A 16,835-nucleotide genomic window follows, 5' to 3' on the forward strand; every position below is an offset into this window, starting at 1 on the left:
AAACCTCTAATGTGCGTGAGCATGTGGAAAAGACATCAAACATGGAGACAAGTCCAGTGCAACAAGAAGCACAAGCACAGGATTAGGGAGTGAATGGTCAAGGCAGCTATGCACAAGTGGCATAGCAGACTATTCCTCCACAGTTTGCTACTTATCTTGGTTACTTTGGTGGCGGGTTAGTTTTTCAAGCAATGGCTGGATTACCCACGGGTTATCAGGGATACTTGCCTAGAGGGCCACTAGGAATGATGCCTATTGAGGCAGTGAAGCCACTTTATGCTAATATTGGTCTATAGCCCGGTTATCAGACTTTGCAGAGTCCTTATTTGATGCATGGAGTACAAAATGCAGCCGCTGGTTTTTCTCAGCCTAGTGGGCATATGACAGCTAAGATAGGTGAAATGAATGCTGATAATGCACCTAAGGGACTTCCCTTTTTACAGCCACCTATCTATGACAACTTGACACCAAAAAGTGCAAAGCCTAAAGACTACGAAGAGGGTAGTTAGGCAATAAAGTTTGAAACCTTCAGTAGTATGCAAGATAAGCTGAAAGGGTAAAGGACAAAAGAGGCAATTTTTTGGCAAATCATTTGAAGAAAGAAAGGCTTTAATGATGGCTGGAAAATGCTTTATTTGTGAACAGAAAGGCCATATTGCTTCTAAGTGCCCATAGCAATTTTCTAAAGATGCGGAGGATAAAGATGCGTCGAGTAAAAAGAAGCCCAGCATTGGCTTAGTGCCTGATATGGTGGGAGATCAATCACTTGATGATGCTACAGAATTGTGCAGAGCTTGGGGAAAGATCGGAGATTCCACAGTGCTTATTTTCTTTGATCTTGGAGCTCGTGCAAACTTTATCTCACCAGCATTGGCAGCTAAATTGGGTATATGTCCCGAGAAAATGGGACCAGTTGGACAGGCTGATTTGGCATGCCCAGGACATACTGAACCTGTCATCCCCATTCTTGGCAAACTTCGTATGCATATTCAAAGCTATGTGGACACAGAGGAGTTCCATATTATGCCTCTAGGGGGCTGTGATGTTCTGTTGGGTATCCCATGGTGCCATAGGAAGCATGATATCTTAGATACTTACAATAGAACGATTACTCTTGTACATAGGAGCAAGACTCATGTGTTAGATGTGAAGCTTAAAGGAGAGTCTATCCGAGTTGTTTTTGTTTTTGCAATTACTTCTGTAATGAAAAATCATATTTCTGTGTACTTGATTTTTGCAAACCAAGTTAATGAAGTTGACAGTAATGTGTCTGTACTAGATGAAAGCAGAAGGGATTTCTTGGATAAATTCAGTGACTGTTTCTAAGATTCGTTACCAGGAGAGTTAACCCCCTGAGAGGCCTGAAGATCATACCATAGATCTTATTCCAGGGACTAGTCCACCCAGTAGGCCACCGTAGAGGGTCAGTGTAGCGCAGTAGAAAGAGATTATGACACAGGTTAATGAGCTTTTAGAGAAAGGACTAATTCAGCCCAGTAGTTCTCCGTTTTGTTCACCTGTGTTGCTAGTTCAGAAAAAGGACGGCTCTTGGCGAATGTGTATTGACTACAGAGCCTTGAATAAGAACACAATCAAGAATAGGTTTCCGATTCCGAGGATAGATGACATTCTTGATCGATTACAGGGAGCATGAATGTTTAGCAGGATAGATTTAAAAAGTGGATACCATTAGATCAGAATCAGGCTAGAGGATATCCATAAGACTGCTTTTAGAACGACATTTGGTCTCTATGAATTTATAGTCATGTTGTTTGAATTGACGAATGCTCCTACTACATGTCCTCCACGAAAGAGGTGCGGGCAGCTAGCTGAAAACACCTGAAACTTGCAAAAACGAGATTTTGATGCAGTGGAAGAAGAAGAGAAGTGGATGCCAAACCTGCCACCGGCCTTTGCCTTCCCTGGAGTGGAGGATCTTTGCCACTGTTTGAGCAGAACCGGCTCTGATACCATGTCAAAAGATGATGTACTAGTGAGACAGTAGGGTTTGCGGGGAGGAACACGGAGTGAACTCGGCAAACATGGAGAAGAGAAGAAAAGAGAGAAGAAACTCTGATGAATGGAATGATGAAGATCTGAACAATGGAGTGAATGTGATACAAGGGAACAAGGGTGCCGTAGCACAATGCCCCCAGGATGCTTGGAGGAGATAGACCACCAGCTGGTGGTCTGGAACCCCTAGGTTAGAGATTGGGACGGGATACAGATTGGAGAGCGCCCCCACATCCAGTGGGCTGGATGGGAGGCTGGCCTTGCTTGTACTATCAAGATATGGCGGGAGGTGTACAGGATGGTGGATCAGGAGGTGTTGCAGCGGGCATTAGGTGTTCAGCGAGGGGTTGAGGTGAGGAGAAGGGAGATTGATTCAACGATTCCTCAAGAGGAGTGGCTTGACCCCCCGATTCGAGAGCCGGTGGAGCCTGGTGAGGTGTGGGCCGCTAGATTCTCACCGGCAGGTATTCCCCTACAGGTGACAGGTAGAGTGGGCGGCGCCTCCTACGGGATTTTCTTCACTCTGCAAGATGGGGGGTGTTTGGTCCTTGACAGAGGGTAGCAGGATGAGGAGATCGTTGTGCTTGGAGGAGGATTCGTGTGGTTGGTCTCTAGGGGAAGACCTGGCGTCTGGACCCTTATGTACTTTGGGAGGAGTTTCGGGAGTGGCGCCTCTGGATATGGGAGAGCAGGCCGCTTGATGAGCTAGAGTGGGACTTTGGAGAGTGGCTATAGCCGGCCATTGTGGTCTCCAAGAAGCCACTAAGGTTCTTGGAGTACACAGCCAGGATTGACTGACATATATTGATGCAGGAGGACATCGATTGGGCGCCTTCGCGTAGTAGATACTGGACGGAGCACAGCATCACAGATGCCTTCCGTCGGACTTTTTGGTGCCGCCTATGGGACAGCTGGAGGTCGAGGAGGGCGTTGTATTTCCTCTGGCTTTTGGCACATGGAGGTTTGGCGGTTGGGAGTTGGCTGGCCCAGATGCAGCAGGATGGAGGATGTAAGCGCTGCCCATAGCAGCACTTGGAAACCCCAAAGCACTGCCTTTGGTCTTGCGAGGTGGCAGAGCTCGTGTGGAGAGAAGCTTGCCGTATTCTCTGTCGTGTGGCACCTAGCCTTGAATGTATCTCATGGAGGGCTTTTTGCTAGCAGACAGTCAGCCAGGGCTGTCACCTTTTGTATGAGGCCGGGATGTAGGATACAATTTTCATCATTGAGGCTGGGTCTTGCGTAGTGGTCGGCTTGGAAGCTTTTCCCAGCCGCTAAGTACTGGAGCCCACAACAAACCGCTCAGAGGTATGGGAGATCGTAGGGAGTCTTACAGGATGGTACATCTAGAAGGCACGCTGTCAGGAGGTTTTTGGCGGGGAGTGCCGTTCAATACAGGTAACTCTGGTAGAGCTTTGGACCTCCATCATCCACTCCTTCCGCGGTCGGTGGGACCAGGTGTAGGGCGAGTCTCGAGCTCATCAAGAGCTTCGTTTTCACTTTTCTGCGCACTTGGGGTGGCCAGGACTTGTTCTTCATGATGCAGGCAAGCATCCCCAGATGACGATACATCCCCCCTCCATGGCTTCTTGCTCCCATCCCCCCAGATTGCCTTGAGAGGCTTGTATACATGATGTATTTGTGATTTGCATCAGCTCCAGCTAGTTTGTTGAGCATGAGCACTCCGTTGTAATTAGCCTTCTGAGTAATATATTTAGCCACATTTTACTTGCAAAAAGAAAAAAACCTTCACCTTTCAATGATTACTTTGATAGCCCACTGCCTAAAGGACTGCGTTTCGCTTCCTTCACTATGTAGATTCCCTACAGGTGTTGCTACCTGATTCAGATAGGGGAGTGTAGTCATCTTTTGAGCTTTGGCTCCGTTGTATTAGCTTTTCTTCTCATAGCGTGAAGCCTTGGCTGAGATGTCCTTTGCGAACGGGGTGTGGGCAGCGAAGCTAGAATACTTGAAACCTATAAAGATTGACTGAATGGAAGGGTAGGCTGTATATCTATAGGAAGTTTGGGGCCTCCCAAATTAGGGTTTACATGTGGAACATTGAAACTCTAGAACTATTGCTAGTTTAAATTAATGGTTAAAATTCATTAATTAACTTGAGTTTTGGGGCTGTTTAATGAAAGCTAATGATCATTTAGCTCAATATCCCCTCTCAGGCCTAAAACTGGAATCCCAAAGAGACTGCAAACAAGCCCGAGCCCTTTTTCTTTTCTTTTCCCCAAGGCATTCTGAAACCAACCTTACTTTCGTGGATGGGCGGTAAATCCCTGATTACAACTTAATTACAGCAGCAAACAATTAGTGCAAATCTGAAAATACAAATTTACCTACTGATCTTGGCTAATGCACACCCGATTGGCCCCAAAATCGGTGCCCCTTTCGGTATTTCTTTAGCTTTATTGAAGAAAAAGTTGATTTACAATGGATTATCCCAATCCCTTTCAATATTCCAACTCCCCTTGTTGTGATGAATCACCAGTAAGTTTTTAATCTGATTTGCCCCTTGATTCGGGCAATCAATTGGCCTTCACCCGCTTTGATGGAGATTGAAAATGCCCCAAATTCAATAATTTGTTGGTCCCGCTACTTGAATAGGCTAAAAACAGCTTCAGCCCTGTTGAATCCAAGTCTTGGAGCTTCCAGTTTTTGGCACGCTTCTGGAGGCTGCCATGCTAAACGCTAATTTCTGTTGCAGATTAGGGTTTACAATAGAGAAACCTGAAATTTCTTAGTCTCCAAGGGTCCAAATACTGAGATCTTTGAAGCAAAGTTGTGAAATGGCTAGGAGATGAGAGGAAAAGGTGTAGAGAGAGAAAATCTAGAGTTTTGTCGAGAAGAATGACTGAAAATCAGTCAAATGCAGCTGTTGCCCTGCCACAACAGCTTGTAGATGCAAGGAACTGAAGAAAATCAGTCATTCATTGCTGCTGCCGTGTCTCAATAGCCTGTAGATGTTGTCTCCTGCTGTTGATTGGTCTTCTCTTGCCCTTGGGTCCTCCAATGGCTGCAAATTAGACTAGCAGCCTCCCCTTCCTCTCTCTTGTAGACTGGATTTATAAAAATGTACTCTCGCTCTTTTGCTCCATCCTCCATAGCTCACACCTCTCTTGCTTCCACTTGGGCTTCTCCCTTCAATTGGTATTAGAGCCATGTTCTCTGTGAGCTTGAGCTTAATAGCATTGGTTCAACTCTCATTTGAGTTACCCACAACAGGGTTTCACCATTGGTAGCCATAGCTCCACCTCTTGGGGTTCATATTAAGCTCTCATTGCTCTAGGACTTCTTAGGACCTATTGGGCTATCTCAAGGCAATCTTGAGTCTACATTGAGCTTATTTTAGGGAGTATTCAGCTCAATATTTAGGGTTGAAAATACAAATACGTTTTTTCAGCTGTGGCCACTTTTAAGCACTTGTGCTTGCTCAACCACTCCCTAGTATTGGACAAAGACTTTAGCATTGTTTACCACTCCTCCCGGCATTGACCATTAACATTGAGTGTTGATTTTGAGTCATTGAGCTTCAGCTATTAACTGTGCAAACAGGGCAGTGAGCTTGAGTATGCTGTACCTCATTTTTAGCATGCTGTAATTGGAGACTGTTGTACCATTTATGAGAGCAGTCTCCTCTGTTTGATACTATTTTGGTCATAGTTTTTGGGCAGCTCATTATTTGGTCCATACCTTTTGTTTTTAGCTTGTTTTGGCAGTGGTTTTGGGGCTGTTTGTAGGTATTACAACAGCTTGTTTGGTTTGTACTGTCTCTCTTTTTCTTGCAATATGGCTGGCCATTCAAATAACAGTGCCATCTTCAACATTGAAAGGTGGATGGTAGCAATTATGGCTATTGGAAGACCCAAATTTGATAAATTTTGGTATAAAAATCTCAGAATAGGCCGATCAAATGTAAAAGCATTAAGCTTGAAGGTCATGATTAGGATGTATGGGATGACTTAGATGAGTTTTGCAAGTCCACGATTATCTTGTCCCTCAACAAGCAGGTTTATTATAATGTTGTCACAAATGGGCAGTTTGCATGGAATCTTTGAGAGAAAATCAGTAATCTCTATGATAGGCAAAGCCTTGCTTCTTAGATATATTGGCTAAAGCAGCTTATGGACCTTCGTATGAAGGAAGGTACTAGTGTTTCTCAGCATTTGAGTGAATTTCATGCTATCATTGGCCAGTTGTTATCGCAGGGTATTGACTTTAAGAACAGGTCACACTACTTGAGTCTTGGAACACATTCCATACTGCTTTCTATGCAAATATGCTCGAGAATGGGCTGAAATTGTCTGATGTAGAGGGTGCACTCCTGACAGAGGAGATCAATAGGAAGAATGTGGATGCTTCTCGTATTTCTCATGCTTTGACTATTGTTTTGGTTCGTGGTGCCAAGTTTGACACTTTATATCCCTTGGTTGTATCTGGATCCGTAGATCATGTTTTGTTTGTGGCTGTAGTTTCACATGTTTCTCTTTGACATCGTTGCCTTGGGCACATGTCCTTAAAGGGAATGAAAATGCTCACTCATTTGCAGTATCTTCCGCCCCTTGACTGTAAGTGTCTTGAGTCATGTGATCATTGTTTGTATGGTAGGTAGACACGTAGTACACACAAGAAGTTTGGTACTCTATGCATGGATGAGCCTTTGGCTCTTGTTTATTCTAATGTCTATGGACCTATGCCTTGTTAATCAATCTCCTTGATGTTCTATTAACTTTAAGGTTGCAGAGGAGGTGTGGTTTGGCAAAACCTCCCTCGTATGATCATTTGCGTGTCTTTGGTTGTGAGACTTTTTGCCATGTACCCAAGGACAAGCGCACAAAGTTGGATCCTAAGTCTGTGAAATGCATCTTTCTTGGCTATGGGGATACATGTGAGATGGGCTATCGCCTATGGGATCCACAAGCTCGAAAAGTCATCCGTAGCCATGACATAGTTTTCCATGTGGAAAAGATGCATAAGTAGCTTGAGCGGATAGTTCAGATACTTAGGGTTATCTTTTATCAGGAGCCTCCTACTCTTGTACAGTCAGCTAGATAGCTTGCAGTAGTAGCTAATGCTCTAGTAGCCCATGACCATGATGTTAGACAGAATGTACAAGCTCCTCAGCCTGCCTTGAGAAGCTTTGCTAGAGCCAGACATTCTCCTGAGTGGTTTGAGCCCTCCGTTGATTATGTGATGGTGGTTGTGATCAAGGCCCGTTTGACCTCCGTGTATAGTACACACACACACACACACACACAATTTAGTTGTACATGTGAATGTACCCTTATATGCCCCAAGTATAAATACATTTTATTCTTTGTATACCAACACATTGTTGGTACACTCAAATCTAATCGTACTTTCACTCCCTCTCTCTCTTGCCGTCACTCTCACTCGAATTGCTCCACATCCCCAGTTGAGCTCCAACAACTGGTATTAGAGTCACGGTTTGTGCACGCTTCTCAAGTCGGCAGACACAGCTGATAGGCGATACGCAGTCAACAACTGAAGAAGATCAGCAGCCGAGCAGAAGAGCAGAGTAGAAGATGAGCAGAAGCAGACGTATGGCGTGATTATGCTGCAGACCAACTTTGACGGGGCAGTGGGCGCCAGCTGCAAAGCACGTGGACACTAGACGCGATACTCCTATAGCCAGCGCGACTTGCACGTGAGCGGATAGGGAGCGTCGAGTCGCTCACAGCCAGGCGCCATGTAACATGCAAGTGGCGTCATGCGACCCGCCTTGTTAACCAAAAATCCCCCCTCCCTCTCCCCTCCCCCCTCCCCCCCCCCCGTGGTCATTTCGTCTTGAAAAAAAATAAATAAATAACTTTATGTTTTTTCAAATCTCTTTTGAATTCCTTTCCATTGATTGTAGTTCATGCATGAAAGCACAATCATCAATTCTATGCAACTTTGAGCCCGAATATTTGGGGCTTTTTCCGGATTTGATCTCGTCCGTGCTTGACAGTGACATTTAGGTCAGAAATTGCAGACATTGTGCGTGGTGACGTCAATCAAATTGGGGATTTTGCCAAATTTGTGAGAATTTCACTCTTTTGAGTAAAATTTCTTGACATTGGATCCCAAAAAATTAGGGCTTTTCATGTATTGGTAAAATTTTGCTCAGCTCGGTCAGCTTGGCTGACATTTACACACTTTTGGACCTGGAATTTGGGGGGTTTGTGCAGAATTTGGTAAATTTCTGCATTTTTTGCCTGTGTGGTGGCTGGTTCATGTACAAACAATAGAGATTTATTACTGTTTGAGGAAAAACAGTAGTGTGTTTGCTGGTTCAGTGTGTGCTTTTATAGTCCAGGGCATTTACTCTTGTGTTCATGATAAAGTGGCTGCAACTTCTCCTAGTTCAGACATCAAGAGTTTGATGGAAGTCAAATGGTTTGGTGGTCATGGCTTTGACCTTTGGAAAGACCGTATGTAGGGCATATTGTTCCTAAAGGATTGTGAGGATGCTTTGCAGGAAGATAAACCCGCACAAATGTTTGATGGAGATTGGGCCAGAGTAAACAAAAAGGTTGTGGCTTACATTAAGATGGGTGTCACTGATGACATCTTGACAGACATTAAGGATTTAGATACAGGTTATGCAATATGGGAGAAGTTGAAAACTATCTATGAGATCACCACACTTGTTAATCAGGTGCATTTAATGCGCAAGTTGGTGAATATGCGACTCGATGAGTCAAAGCCTACAGCTGAGCACTTGAGTGCATTTACAAGCATTTTAAATTAGCTCAACAATGCAAATTTGGATTTTGATGATAAGAGGGCGATCTTTTTGATCATGACACTACCTAACTCTTGGGAGACCTTGGTGGTTTCTCTCAGCAATAACCCCAATCTCTCATATGATGGGGTGAGGGGTTCAATTTTGAATGAAGAAATTAGACATATGTCCAGTGGAGAAGGCAACAACTCAGCTTATAATGTAAAAGGTAGGGCAAAAAAGAAAAATGCAAATGCAAGACAGAGAAACAGAAGCAAAAAGAAAAGAGTGACATTACTTGCTATCACTGTGATCAAAAGGGCCACAAGAAACTTGATTGTAGGTATTACAAGAAGGAACAAAAGAGAAAGAAGAATATAGGAGACAAAAAGGAGGATAAGACAGATGCATCTAAGGGAGTCAAAGGCAAGGAAAAGGCCAATGTGGCCTCCAGTGTGGTCATAGAGGAGCTTTCGGATACAGAGGCTGATGTATTATGTGCAGTTGATTATGATGCCCTTGTATGTCACATGGAGGATATGCAGATTACTAAGGCTGGTGTGATTGATTCACATTTGTCAGTTGATGATGATGTCACTCAGACTTGGATTGTAGAGTCTGGTGTCTCTTTTCATGTAACTCCTTGCTTGGAGTGTTTTGCTATGTTCAATGTAGGCAGTTATGGAAAGGTGTATCTTGGAAACAACCATGCTTGCAGCATTGATGGGATTGGTACTGTACACTCGCTTTAGACAATGGGCAAGAGCTTGTGTTGAAAGATGTTAGATATGTGCTTGGCATTAAAAAGAGTTTACTATCTGTTGGTCAGCTTGACATGCATTTTTACACTACACTATTTGGTGGTGGTTTGTGGAAAGTGAAAAAGGATTCCATGTTGATTGCAAAAGGAAGCCAACACCAACCTTGAAAATGACAAGCTTTACTTGGTAGAATCCCCAATCATCATCTAGCAAAAATATAACCTGAATGGCAAGTTTCTTGTAGTTGTTGAAATTGGCAGTCACTTGGAATTATGGCATAAGAGATTAGGCCATATGAGCCAGAAAGGACTTCATGTCCTTACCTCTTTGAAGAGGGTTGATGGAAAAGGCTCTAAACTTGACTTTTGTAACGAGTGTCAATTTGGAAAGCAAATAAAAAATTCCTTTTACTATGGTGTCTCTTGTAAGTTGAATGTCTTGGACTTGGTGCATTCTGATGTATGTAGTATGCCTGTGAAATTGTTGGGTGGTGTTGCATATTTTGTCTCCTTTATGGATGATTGTTTTAAAAAGATTTGGGTATACCTATTGAAAAAGAAAAGTAAAGTGTTTGCTGTTTTTAAAACTTTTCATGCATTTGTGACCACTCCGACAGGTAGAAAGCTGAAATGCTTGAGAATTGATAATGGGGGTGAGTTCACTTCTACTGAATTCAAGTCCTTTTGTGACTTGCATGGAATTAGGAGGGAGCTTACAGCTCCTTACAACCCTTCTTCAAATGGGGTGGCTGAAAGATATAATAGGATTTTATGTGAAAGAGTGCGGTGCATGCTGTCCACTGCTAATCTTCCTCATGAATTTTGGGGAGAGACACTCAAAACTGCGGTTCATAATTTGCAACTGCTCTCCAAACAGGTCCTTTAATAATGGCATCCTTGAGAAGGTTTGGTCTAGCAAATCGGCCTCATATGACCATTTACGCATATATGGTTGTGATGCTTTTGTGCATGTTAGAGATGAGATGAGGAACAAACTTGACCCAAAATCCACCAAAGGCATTTTCATGGGCTATGGTAATGAGGGTGAATTTGTTGGCTACAGAGTGTGGTTACCTCAATCCAAGAAAATTATTCGCAGCCATAATGTTGTGTTTAATGAGGCAAAATTGCTGAAAGGTATAGTCTCTAATGAAGATATGAAAGAGGTCAAATTTCAGAATTTGCAGCCATCTATTACTTCAGAAAATGAGCCTCATGGTGCTGTACCACAGGTTGAAACTGATGATTAGGCAGTTATTTTTGAGCTAGATGATGATGGACAGCATATAGGAGCACAAGGAGGTCATCGACAGCAAGATAGACCTGTTGATTATGAAAATGCACGTGCTGATAATGAAAATGAAGTTACTGTACAGCATGAACAACATGCTGAAAATGGCTTACAGCAGCCAATAAATGTTGAAAATAACATACCTCCTGATGTAGACCCAATTCTTGAAAATGTTTATCATTGGGTACGCAGGTCTACACGTGTTGTAGGCAACTATATAGGTTTGACCCCTCCTTGCATTATGTGATGCTTAAAGATGAGGGTGAGCCTCTTACATACAAAGAGGCCAAGTCATGCGGATTCAGCCGTAAGTGGGAGCTAGCTATACATGAAGAGATTAAATCTCTATATGCAAATGATACTTGGGATCTTGTATCGTTGCCCAAAGGAAGGAAGTGTCTTCCAAACAAATGGGTTTACAAACTAAAGACAATTGATGGGAAACCCAAGTACAAGGCAAGACTGGTTGCTAAAGGGTATGCACAAAAGGAAGGGATTGACTTCCAAGAGGTCTTCTCACTTGTTGTGAAGATGACCACTCTACGTGTGCTTTTTGCTCTCATTGTTGTATTGGACTTAGAGCTGTACCAAATGGATAAAAAAACAACTTTCTTGCATGGTGACATTGATGAGGAAATTTACATGAAAGAGTCCGAGGGCTTTGTAGTTCGTGGAAAAGAGTAGATAGTGTGTAAACTAAAATGCAGTTTGTATGGATTGAAGGAAGCACCACGGCAGTGGTACAAAAAGTTTGACACTTTTATGTTATCTCATGGGTTTACATGCAGCCATGCAGATCATTGTTTGTACATGAAAAATGATACAAATGGCAACCCCATCGTATTTGTTTTGTATGTGGATGATATGTTGCTAGTTGAGAAAAGAAAGACTAGCTTGGATGCTCTCAAAAATCAGCTGAAGCCAGCTTTTTCCATGAAAGATTTGGGGAATGTAGAGCATATTTTGGGCATGAGAATTCACAGAGATAGAATGCAGAAATTGCTGTTTTATCTTAAGAAAAGTACATTGAAAAGGTAGTGGACAGATTTAACATGGCTGAAGCTAAGTCTTTTGGGGTATCCTTACCTCCTTATCTTAAGCTTAGTAAAGCCAACAGCCCAAAAGATGACGTGGAAGCAAATGCTATGAAGGGAGTTTCTTATGCATAAGCTTATGGCTCTCTTATGTACGCTATGGTTGCTACTCGTCCAGACATTACTCATGCAGTGGGAGTTGTTAGCAGGTTTATGTCAAATCTTGGCAAAACACATTGGAAGGCTGTCGAGTGTATTCTTCGATACCTAAAGGATACACAAAGAAAGTGTATTTGCTATGGATAGGGTGCACTTATTTTGTAAGGTTATTGTGATTCAGACATGGCAGGTGACTTGGACACTCGTAGGTCCACCAGTGGGTATGTCTTTACAGTTGTTGGTGGGGCCATAGGACAACCTTGCAGATGTTCTCACTAAAAGTCTAAGCAAAGCTTAGTATGATCATTGTATACGATTAGTGGGAGTTGGTTAGAGGTTCATTTCAGACCTTTAAGTGGGAGGTTGTTGGAATAAAGGGAGGTTGTTGGAATAAAGACTCGTTTGACCTCCGTGTATAGTACACACACACTATTCAGTTGTACATGTGAATGTTCCCTTATATGTCCCAAGTATGAATACATTTTATTCTGTGTTGGTACACTCAAATCTAATCGTACTTTCACTCACTCTCTCTCTCTCTCACTCGAACTGTTGCACATCCCCAGCTGAGCTCCAACAATGGTAATAGATACAGGTGAGTCTCTCAGTTATGTTGAGGCCATGCACTGTGGTGATAGTCACTCTTGGGAGAAGACCATGCAGTCAGAGTTTGACTCTTTATAGAAAAATCATACACGGGAATTGGTTCCTTTGCTTGGTGGAAAGCGTGCATTACCATGTAAGTGGGTGTACAAGTTGAAGAGTGCCCTTGGATGCTCCAAGCTTGCCTATAAGGCCAGATTGGTTTTCAAGGGTTTTAAACAAGAGCACGGTGTTGACTTCAAGGAAGTCTATGAGTAAAAGGTTGAGATGGCCAAGCCTTATGCGTTCACAGTGGGCAATTTGATGTATGCCATGATAGCCACTCGTCCTGACATACCTTTTGCAGTGGGAGTTGTGGCACGCTATATTGCTACTCCTGGCAGGCGGCATTGGGATGCTATCAAGGGGTATCATGAGGTACCTAAAGGGCACAACAGATATATGCATATGTTATGGTGGCCAGGATACAGGAGTCATGGGATTCACTGAATTTGATTATGCAGGACATGCAAACAGTAGAAAATCCACCTTTGGCTATATGTTTACCTTTGCTGGGGGTACTGTTTCTTGGATGTCCAAGATGCAGAAATGCACGGCACTCTCTATTGCTACAGAGGCCAAGTATGTTGCAGCCATTGAGGCTTGCAAGGAGGCCCTCGGGTTAGGCCATCTAATGTGGTTCCTACACTACATTTGGATTCTATGAGTGCTATCCAATTGGCCAAGAATCTGGTCTTCCATGTGAAGATGAAGCAAATTGAGGTGCGGTATCACTTTATTAGAGAGGTCATTAAGGACAAGTTTGTTGACCTTGTCAAGATCTCAATTGACCAAAATCTCGTAGATTTGCTCACGAAAAGTCTCTCAACAGAGCGTTTTGCCTTCCTTAGGAAGCTAATGGGCGTAGAATAAGATGATCTCTATTTCTCATCCTGTTGTACTCTATGTACACATTGTACTTTGTCACTTTTTTTTTCTTATTTCCACTTCACTCGAGGTACATTCGTCTTTAAGTGGGAGGTTACACTGCAAGCAACATGCACCCATCACTATCACTTCATTCTTTACTCTTTCAGTGACATTTGAATAAAGGGTTGATCACACATTGTGACTGTCGGAGTTTCCACATCTCTTGAGTCTCTCTCTCTCTCTCTCTCTCTCTCTCTCTCTCTCTCTCTCCATCTACTATAGCTCACATCTCTCTTGCTTTCGCTTGCTCTTGCTTTCACTTGGCTTCTTCCTTCACAAAACAGCCAAGGCATCGTGAAAAGGATACACATTAGCTGCCCAGTGACTCGAATCTATGGTGGGTATGTGGAGAGACAAAAACGAAGTGCGGACAGAAAGCTAGACAAGCTAAGCAAGGAAGATTGCCTCGGAGATCGCCATGTGCAATGCTATGAATATGGTGAATCTAGAGTCAATCACTCCAAAGATTGAAAAGAGATGAATGTGCACAAATGCATGTTTACATGAAGAGAATGCAAATGCACTGGAGTTATGCAAGGGGGTGCATGCTCATGTAGAATGCGATGCAACGGTGCCACTTGGATAGTGTGCTCATAGGGGAATTGTTCACTTGCCCAAGCACCCTTTTACAATTATAGTCATCTTGACGATGTAGATGAAGATACCAAGTACAAAATGCATAATGTTTGAAACAAAGAATTGTAATCAACACCCTGTCATCACCAATGGAAGAAAGTCGCCCCCTCTCAAATTGGAAGGAAAAGTTGGAGGGAAGCACCCTCTCCCTGTCAATTTGAGGAAGTAGAGGAGGGTGAACCCAAGATGATCTTGGGTAGGTCTTGTAGCACTAGCCGATTGAGGGCCTTGGTCAATATGTTTGCAAAATTGTTTGATGAAGGTACAAACTCTAGGCGTATGGTGCCTAGCTCAATTTGCCCTCTGGTAAAGTGAAAGTGAACTCCAACATGTTGCATCTGAGGTGTAATGATTGGGTTATCAGCAAGTGCGATGGCACTGTGGTTGTTGTAGTAGATAGTAGTCGGTGCAGCATATGGGTGGTAATGTTAACGCAAAATAGGAAAGTCTTCTTCACATCCATGAAGAAGTTGGTCAAAGATAATCAAAGTCAAATGGCCCAAGTCAACAAATGCCATCTAGTCAAAGAAAAGTGGAACTGAAGATGAAAGAAGCAAGTTGGAAGTCCAATGAGGTCTTGGAAAACGTTGCAGTAAGTTTTTGGAAATTCTGGGATTTTAGGCATTGGAATCCTTAGGTAGGACATCTCAGTTTATATCCTTAGGTAGGATGTCTCAGTTACACTTGTATCCTACAGGAGTATTTTTGTAATATCACATCGTAATATCCCCCTGAGTCTTTTATTCATGTATGTATAAAAAGTCCCATAATGAATGTGGATCCACGTGCAAGTCAATTAGTCATGTGAAAGTCCATGCCACACCATTCATCTACCATTTGCAAGTATGTAGGCCAATGGGCATGTAATATACTAGGTGACCCAGACTTGAGAAAGGGTGAAGGCCACCCACCCAGGAACCCAATGTATTGTAGTGTGTAAAATGGATAAATCTCCTTATTCTTGCATGTCCAAACTTGAGAGCTGCACCAAAAAGGTTTTGCTTTGAAGCAGACCAGGTAGTTGCAACCATGACTGGCTGGCCATGGTGTGACACTGTTCAATGGCATAGCTGGATCCAACACGAGGTAACACTGGGTTGTGTTGTCATACTGTTTTATATGGTAGTAAAGTTTGTAGTGGTTCCTTAAGTTACCTGGGTTGAAGCAGTCAAGTCGTGCGTCCCTTCAGATTCCAAAATTTCACTTCTTGGGCATAATTTTGTTGACCTGTGGCCATAATGATTCCCTCTTCGTCACTATTTTGTGTTCATGTTGTGTGCAAGCATCTGTTTCACTTCTTTCACAGTAATGTTTGAATTCATATCTAAACACATGATGCTCCTATTGCTCAGAATCTACAAGTCACATAGTTGTAATTTTGCAGCACCTTGAGATGGAGAAGGGCAATATAGATGAATCAAACAATAAGGCTGTTGACATTGAAGTTCCTGCTGGTATTTCAAACACAAAAAAGAAGGGATCCATTTTTTCTGTTCAAGGATGGAATGAGATAGCAACAAAAAATTTGGACATGACCAACAACTCTTTCATTCGTGATACTTCAGAAGTGCCAGAAACTGACGTTAAGAGAGATGAGATGACCAAGCACAATAGCCAAGCAAGTGGGGATTTTCCGGACATCCCATTGTCAGCCTTTGCTGCTACAACAGGAAAGGTGTCAGAAAGTTTAGAACCTGCAGAAAACATTGTTGATGACATGCTGGGCCTTTTTTTTGGTCCTTCATTAACAAAAACAGTGAATGCTAAAACTGAAAATACTCAGGATTTTAGTCAGAACTTAGGAAGTAGTGTGATTCTCCCAGAGCGGACTGAACCAGAGGTGGCTTTACCTGTGAATGCTGAAGCTGTTCCTATGCCCAAGAAGAAAAGCAGTCTTAAAAATCAAGTAATGATGTATCTAGGATGAATGGAAGTCTCATTCTTGTACAGACTGACATACATTGAATCCCTCTCACACTACTGCTTGTAAAGCAAATGAAAATGTCTTCACTTTGTAGAGTTAATACTTGGCTCATTGTTTTGTGTAAGGGTCTGTTGTAATGATAGTAAAATCCTTGTAACTCAATTGTATTGTCTTCCAAAGAAATGTCACAGTATCTATTGTATCGTCTGAAGAGATGTCAGTGTCTTCCTTTGTGAGCCTTCATAGTTGAATGCATCATCTGTAGATGATAGTATGAATCATAAGGTGCATCAAATTCACATCGGTCTGTCTGTCTATTTATCTATCTATTTATAATGTGTGATTTTTTCCTTGGGATAGAGAATTGCTAAACCTGCTGCCAGCACAGAGAGAGAGAGAGAGAGAGAGAGAGGGGGGGGGGTAAATATTATGAAAAAAAATAGAGAAGTAAAGTTGTACTTTTTTGTAATTAATACAATTACTTGTTAGAGAGAGAGAGAGAGAGAGAGAGAGAGAGAGAGAGAGAGAGAGAATATTGTCGTCTTTGAAAGGCCAATGTGGCCTATGAGACCATACCAATATGTACAATGAAGTGTGTGTCTCATATAAAGAGAGTAAAAGATGTGTCTACGAGACTAGATGCTAGACAATAGTCTATGTAAGAAGAGTATAGATGTAACTGATACCATTGAAAAGGAGAGGTAAAAAAAAAC

The 16,835-nt window shown here is 42.6% G+C and overlaps 1 protein-coding gene across 1 annotated transcript in view; it reads left to right on the plus strand.

Moving 5' to 3' along the window:
• Positions 1–16,319, plus strand: part of LOC148018927 (uncharacterized) — a 72,933-nt gene extending 56,614 nt beyond the window's left edge. The window contains exon 4 of the mRNA XM_087701377.1: positions 15,583–16,319. Within this exon, the coding sequence (XP_087557503.1) occupies positions 15,583–16,125 (543 nt within the window). The 3' untranslated portion in view covers positions 16,126–16,319. The remainder of the gene's footprint in view (positions 1–15,582) is intronic.
• The last annotated feature ends 516 nt before the right edge of the window (positions 16,320–16,835 follow it).

This window comes from Lygodium microphyllum, chromosome 20 (assembly GCF_053477565.2).
Source record: "Lygodium microphyllum isolate KBCC chromosome 20, Lygodium_microphyllum_v1.1.10, whole genome shotgun sequence".
NCBI lineage: Eukaryota > Viridiplantae > Streptophyta > Polypodiopsida > Schizaeales > Lygodiaceae > Lygodium > Lygodium microphyllum.